General features: G+C 44.7%; 1 protein-coding gene across 1 annotated transcript; it reads left to right on the top strand.

Moving 5' to 3' along the window:
- Window positions 1-4,427: 4,427 nt before the first annotated feature.
- On the top strand, window positions 4,428-7,164 carry PPP1R3G (protein phosphatase 1 regulatory subunit 3G). Its single transcript, XM_058178126.1, has one exon. The coding sequence runs from the start codon at window positions 4,547-4,549 to the stop codon at window positions 5,591-5,593; it is 1,047 nt and encodes a 348-aa protein (XP_058034109.1). The 5' UTR covers window positions 4,428-4,546; the 3' UTR covers window positions 5,594-7,164.
- The last annotated feature ends 460 nt before the right edge of the window (window positions 7,165-7,624 follow it).

Here is a 7,624-nt window from a genome sequence, read left to right as displayed (position 1 = left end):
TTCTGGAACAGGAGGTAGATTAGTTCTCAGCTGGAAAGAACTTGCCTATCTTGCGATAAACTTGTTACCTGAAGATAATGGAGAAAGGATGGGGGAACATCATTAACCAATAATCACTCTCTTCTTAATTTCTACCCTGCATCTTGATGGAGAACAATGTTAGGAATCTAAAGAGTTTTTACTCTTTTGATTTCAATGGGGCAAAATTGTAATAGAGCTTGATTTGACCACCATTTACCTGAGATTTTGCTAAAAATATTTTCTTGCAGTAGAGATGAATAATGCAATATCGGAACATTAAACAGATTGAAAGTCTAATGTTAAATTGAGTTTTATGGGAAATATAATCAAGGCTTGAAAAACTATGCTCAGATATTTACAATTTTTTCCTGGATCTCTTACATGTGTATTTAACACTCAAGATCAGACTTTAGGGTTTAGCAAAAATGAGAACCTTAGGTTTGGAAGGCTTTATCTTTAAATCTTCTTCTCTGCAATAATGAGCGAGAGAACATAAAGCCACTTTAAGAACAGTGCAATCTCCCACAATAGGATTGTGCAAAAGGAGAGTTGCAGTATGCTTGCTAGCCAGCTTTGGAAGATTATGAGTTAAGCTGGCCAAGATATCATGGCAATTATGTGATTAATATAAATGTTAAGTATGAATATGGTGCCAAGATCCAACCCTGTCTTCAGATCAGAATTTCTTTTGTAAAATCACACAATGAAATTTCAAACAGGAATTTTCATCAAGTTTGCAGAATTGCAGGAGCAGACAGCAACCCCAAAGAGTTCTCAAGTTCCAGTCACCACTTCACTTTTGATAAATCAGTCAAATGTGAACCTGATTGTGTAAAAGGTAAAGGTACCCCTCACACATATGTGCTAGTCGTTCCTGACTCTAGGGGGTGGTGCTCATCTCCGTTTCAAAGTCCAAGAGCCAGCGCTGTCTGAAGACCGTCATCACCGTCTCCATGGTCATGTGACCAGCATGACTAAAAAGAATGATTATGAAGTGAGTGCATGTGTTCTTTTTAAAAGGGATCATAGAAAAGGAAATGAACTGTAAATTCAATGGCTCCAATTTCACATGGGCAAAACCAGATAGTAATCTCTTAATTTCTTCTAGAACATCTATGGGTAGCATGTTTATGCAACACTCAAGATCAGACTTTAGGGTTTAGCAAAAATGAGAACCTTAGGTTTGGAAGGCTTTATCTTTAAATCTTCTTCTCTGCAATAATGAGCGAGAGAACATAAAGCCACTTTAAGAACAGTGCAATCTCCCACAATAGGATTGTGCAAAAGGAGAGTTGCAGTATGCTTGCTAGCCAGCTTTGGAAGATTATGAGTTAAGCTGGCCAAGATATCATGGCAATTATGTGATTAATATAAATGTTAAGTATGAATATGGTGCCAAGATCCAACCCTGTCTTCAGATCAGAATTTCTTTTGTAAAATCACACAATGAAATTTCAAACAGGAATTTTCATCAAGTTTGCAGAATTGCAGGAGCAGACAGCAACCCCAAAGAGTTCTCAAGTTCCAGTCACCACTTCACTTTTGATAAATCAGTCAAATGTGAACCTGATTGTGTAAAAGGTAAAGGTACCCCTCACACATATGTGCTAGTCGTTCCTGACTCTAGGGGGTGGTGCTCATCTCCGTTTCAAAGTCGAAGAGCCAGCGCTGTCTGAAGACCGTCATCACCGTCTCCATGGTCATGTGACCAGCATGACTAAACACCAAAGGCGCACGGAACGCTGTTACCTTCCCACCAAAGGTGGTCCCTATTTTTCTACTTGCATTTTTTATGTTCTTTCGAACTGCTAGGTTGGCAGAAGCTAGGACAAGTATAACAGGAGCTCACCCCGTTAAGTGGCACTAGGGATTCGAACTGCTGAACTGCCGACCTTTCAATTGACAAGCTCAGCGTGTTAGCTCCTGAGCCACCGCGTCCCTTATGATTGTGTAAAGGCTGCATATAAATAAGAGTCAAGTTTAGAAGTGCGATTTTCATTTAAGTGTTGTAGAATACAGACTTGGTCTAATAGTAAATGGATAACTCTGAAGCCGATTGTTCTTCTACCAGAAAGCATTCAAAATTGAAAAATGTATAATTTAGATATTTAGTCTAAATCTTGCTGATTAAATGCATGGGTATGATGGTACAATATTTAATTTCTTTTGATTTCATTATCTAAAGAAATTATATCTTGTATGTCCCAGTCCCCAGGTATGAAAATTATTTAAGAGGGAAAGGAGGCTCCTACTGGGCTGCACCATTTTAGAGTACAAGTAGCTTCAGCTGTAACAAAATCAGTTTGGAAGTTTGTCAAATTTGAACAATTTGACCTGGCCTGGTCCTTCCCTCTCTTGGAATATTATGATTCCTTGTACATTTTACTATTTTCTCACGGAATATCCATAAGGTGGAAATACAGAATCAAAGATATGTGTACTTTCCATATATTCATAAAATATAATTGGACATATTTTTCTTGCCTGCTAATCCTTGCAAATTATCTGATTTAAAGTTAATTTATATAATTTCAAATTGCTAAAAAATAATTAGATATTCTGACTTTTACTTCATTTAGATTTCATTAAATGCAACCATGTAATCCCCAGGTGACTGAAAATGAATTATCCTTTTTCTGGCTGCAAGCTACTTAAAGCAATGCTCAGTTTTTCAATGTTAACAAAGGCAATAAATTTGCCACAGAAGTTTGCAGTTCTTGATTTAATTAGAAATCTCAGTGCGGTGCTCTGTACTCATTTACATTGGCACAAAGCATCTGGACTTTCTTCATTAAAGTCAGGGGAACATCTTAGTGAATAAAATGGAATTGTTATGCGCAAATTAAAACTGCAAATTTCAGAACACTTAAGTGGAAGGTTTGCAATTATAAAGGCAGTCTGTTTTGTGCTCTAGCTAACATGGCCAATGCACATTAGTTAGTATCTTGAAAGTCTACAGAGGAACAAATAGAAGTTGGTTATTATAGAAATTACAGTACACAGGAGTTCTCCACTGTATTCAGTTTTGAAGGAGAAGCAATACCGTACATTGAAAAACCAAAGACCTCTTCAGTCCAGTGTTTGCTTTCCATGGTGCTCATTGAAATCTTAAAACATGAACACACACTAGCTCACACAGCATGTTAAAGCATGGGATTACGCCTAGATAGCATTGAAACCCAAGCCATTGATTAACCTACATTTGAAAAGCAGGTTAACCTCAAATCATAATCATAATCTGTAATAGGTTTACTTATTTCATAGAATCTTATCTTCAGTCAGTATGTCAGATTAAACCAGATGGAGGAAAGGTTAATCTATGTTCTGGTACTTTTCTGTTTCCCCCACCCTCTAGAGGTATTTTGTGGTGTGTGTGTGTGTTTGTGAATATATTAGCACCCCAAATTATGTGGAATGGCCACATTTTGAGAATCTTGCTAAAGGCCAGGCTACACACCCTGTACCACAAATGGGAGAGAGTATCTAAATTGTATGGGACAATAATTTAGAAGACATATATTCAGGGGTCCCAATCCCAGGGCAGGGATTGCTCTGTGAACCCCCTCTATTACAAGTTACAACATGTGGGCAAGTCGATTCTTGTTGGGGAAAACGTTCCTGTCGGTACCCAGCAGGAACCAAGCTATTTGGGATCCCATGGATGATTTTCAGACATTTTTAAACCCAGCCTCTTCTCTTTCCTCCTCTCCTCTAATGAGTCGGTTGGCCATGCAGTGCAAAAGAATCGCGATAAACCCTTCCAGTGCAATGCATAATAGTTGACTACTGATGGGAGCTTTAAGTCTTATAGCCAACATCGCGCAGCGACACAAATACCAACCCCCAAATTCCCCAATCACAGAAAAGAACAGACGAGGAGGAAAAGGGTGGGGCTGCCGCGGTGGTCGACTAAGGGCTTGAATCAGAAAAGAGTTTCCTGTGGCGAAGAAAGCTTCTCTTATTTCACTTCCTCTCCGGGAGCTCCGCGCTCCCCAAAATCCTTCTCAAACTTGCAGATGCCATATGGGGAGAAGGGAGGAGGGGCCAAGCCTGCCGCGTGAGAAGAGGGAGGGGGGCCTGGGAGCCTTTAAAGCCATTCGGCCCCGCCCGGGAAGGTCTTGTTCCCGCTTAAATTATTATATTCCTTTCCCCCCACCCTCCGCCTTTTCTTCAGGAGAATGAGGCGCGCCCGCCCGCTTCCCAATTTGCCGCGCGGAGCGGCTACGTGCCTTTGAGCTTGTGGCGAATGTCTTTTTTTTTTCTTTTTTCCCTTACGGGTTCTTGTGGGAGGTCCCGCCCCGCCCCGCCCCATCCTTCCTCGGGAGGGGGGAGGGAAAAAGGGGGCGCGCCTCCCGGTCGGAGGGACTTTTTTTTTTTTGCCTCTCCGACAGATAAAGCGACCTACTTGAAACGGAGCGGCGCTGCTTCCCACGGAGCTCCGAAGTGGGGCGGGAGAGAGGGAAAAAAAAGCGAAGCTGGCTTCTCCCGAGGCAGGAACTTTTTGGCTTAGCGTCGGCGCCATGCTATGGAGAACCGCGGCTCGGCAGTCCTGAGTTTGGGGCAACTTTTTGCTCCCTTCGGGGAGCACCAGCCTAACGCAGAAGCTGCTTTAGCCCCAGCATGGCGAGAAGACGCCGAGGAGGAGGAGGAGGAGGAGGAGGCGACGGCAGCAGCGGAGGAGAACCAGCAGCAACCGCGGGACTGCACCGCGGCAGCCGCCCGGGAGAAAGACGAGGAGGCTCTGCTGGAGAGGCGCCGTCGCCACGGCCGCTCCTTCTCGCTGCCGGACAGCCCTTCTTTGGCAGCGGCGCGGTTCTTGCAGAGGCGGCGGCTGCCGGGCGAGAGCGACGGGAGCGAGGATGACGAGGAGGACGGGGCCGCTTCGCCGACGGGGGGCCTCCGCGGCTGCTGCACCAAGTGCAAGAAGCGGGTGCAGTTTGCCGATTCCCTGGGCTTGTGCTTGGCCAGCGTGAAGCATTACAGCGCGGCCGAGGAGCCGCAGGTGCCCCACGCCGTGCTTTCCCGCTTGCAGAGCTTCCCCATGAGGCACAGGGACTTCGAGGACTTCACCGCCGCCTTGGCCGAGTTGGGGAGTTGCGCGTCGGCGTCGTCTTTTCCTCGGCCTCCGCCTCAGGTCCCGCTCCAGCTCGCGCCCCCGTTGGATGGGGCGGACAAGCAAAACGGCGCCGAGCGGCTGCAGCGGGACCGCGTCTGCCTGGAGGAGGTGACGGGAGCGGCGCTGGCCGGGGCGCCCACGGACGTGCGCGGTGTGGTGAGGGTGCTGAGTTGTCCCGGCTCCAAGGAGGTGACGGTGCGCTACACCTTCAACGAATGGCTCTCTTTCCTGGACGTTCCGGCTCTGCCGCTCCCGGATGGGGACCCTTCGGATGGCTCTGCTCCGGTCGAGCGTTACCAGTTCTCGCTCTGCCTTCCTCCTGGTTTGCCAGACGGGACGGCCGTGCACTTCGCCATCTGTTATCGAAGCCAGCAAGGGGAGCATTGGGACAACAACGGCGGGGCCAACTACACCCTCCGCGATTGCAGCTCGGAGAAGTCAGCGACTCCCCTGTGATGAGACTCGGGAGGCCGGGTTGCCAGCCCGGCTTTTGCGAGAGCCTGAAATTGCTCCAGAAACCAGCCTAATTTGCCTTGCGTTATTACAATCTTCCGGAGTCCTGCAGCACAAGCATCCTAAGGGCTGAACCTATTATCCACGACTTGCCTTTCTGCCCCTTTCTTCCTTCTAGCGGTCCAAACTTGCGAGAGAGCCCAGCCAATACCTTCGCGCTTCAGTCGTCGTGCCGCCAGCCTGGGAAGCCTTGCGGGCTTCGAATTGGATCGAAGAGGCAGCCGAATGGGAGAATCGTGGTCCGGCTTAGGAGAGAGAGAAGCCAGCATTTGCGTTGTTAACAAGAATCCTGAATGTTTCTGGCACTTTTGACCAGGAAAATGAGAATGCTATAAGACCCACTGGATAGCAGTTCTAGTGAAGTCTCTCTTTCGTGGTATGGGTATCTGAGTTGGGGCTATGTCCACTTTTGGGTATGAAAAAGAGAATGAACTACAGTAGGATTGGAACTTTGTCCCCTTTAAAGCCATCTTTATTGATTTGAGCTGCTTTTTCCTGTTTTAGGCAGTGACTTCTACAAGGCCTAGAAGAATGCTGCCCAAATTCAGAACACTTCTCTGGGAATTGGATAACCAGAGCAAAAAATGTTTGAATAGGGTTTTCCCTTGCCTATTGTGCCTTAGAACAAAGCTTCTTTATAATTGCAGCTATGAAATTATGTTATTTTTGCAATATATCAGTCTATAATGGATGACTACTCTCATTAAGCTGTAAGTGATATGTATGTTGGAAACTACTTGCTTAAAAGATTACTTACACTTCTTAGCAGGAATTGATCAGCTCTTGAAGAAATGGTGCATGGTTTGCATTGAAAATTTTAATGTCTGCTCCATTATCCAAGGGAATCACATGGCTTAAGAACAATTCCCATGCTACTTGGAGATCCATATAAGCTGTGAACTAAGTATGTATGTGAGAATTCAAATCTGAATGACTATTAGTAGGCTGACTTTAGAGGATGAGGATGAGGCCTAGAGGATGACCAAAGGAAAAGGAGGTGCAACAGTAGAAGTTTTCTGTCTAGATGCAACTTGCATCCCCCCTACCCTCATTGAAATTTAATAATGTATGTATAAAAGAGAAGTACAGGATAGTTACCCCTTTGGGCCTTTGGCTATTCTATCAGTTAGCTATGAGCAGTGAGCAGTGCAAATACAATTAAAATGATTTTCTGCTTCATGACTACTACATTCTTTAAAATGCAGATTCCGTATCTCCAAATCATGTCATGTTGAATTTTGAAAACTTACCTGATAGTAATAGATGGAATGCACAACACTGAATTGTAATTTTGAAGGAACAGTTCAGTAAACTCTTGATTAGTTGAATAGTTTCTTCCAGATCTTAACTAAGTGATCTAAAATTAACCTGTTCAGCAATCAGGTTGAATTAAGATCTCCTTAATGTAATTCCCTTCATATGTAACTGCAGAGTTGATTAGGTGATGGGTGGCTATATAAATGTTATAAATAAAATAATAAATACATTAAAATATTTGCCTTTCAAGGACAAAACTGCAGGTGTATGTGACAATTTTCTGTGTTCTAGATGTCTGATTTCAATTTGCAGAACCCATAAGACCAGAGGTGGGTTTCAGCGGGTTCTGACCAGTTCTGGAGAACCGGTAGCGGAAATTTTGAGTAGTTTGGAGAACCGGTAGTAAAAATTCTAACTGGCCCCGCCCCCATCTATTCTCTGCCTCCCAAGTCCCAGCTGATCGGGAGGAAATGGGGATTTTGTAGTATCCTTTCACTGCGACGCCCACCAGGCCACGCCATGCCAACAAGCCACTCCCACCAAGCCACGCCCATAGAACCAGTAGTAAAAAAATTTGAAACCCACCACTGCTTAAGACACTATTGCCTGCAGCCTAAGAATTCAGAATGTTGAAAAATCTAATGCATATGAAGAGTCTTCGTTGGAAAGACCAGGGTGTGCTTCCGAAAATACTTATCTAAACTTGAGAACTTTTTA

Source organism: Ahaetulla prasina, chromosome 3 (assembly GCF_028640845.1).
Source record: "Ahaetulla prasina isolate Xishuangbanna chromosome 3, ASM2864084v1, whole genome shotgun sequence".
In the NCBI taxonomy this organism is placed as follows: Eukaryota; Metazoa; Chordata; class Lepidosauria; order Squamata; family Colubridae; genus Ahaetulla; species Ahaetulla prasina.
The sequence above is the reverse complement of the archived record's forward strand: the minus strand, read 5'-3'. Positions and strand labels throughout refer to the sequence as shown.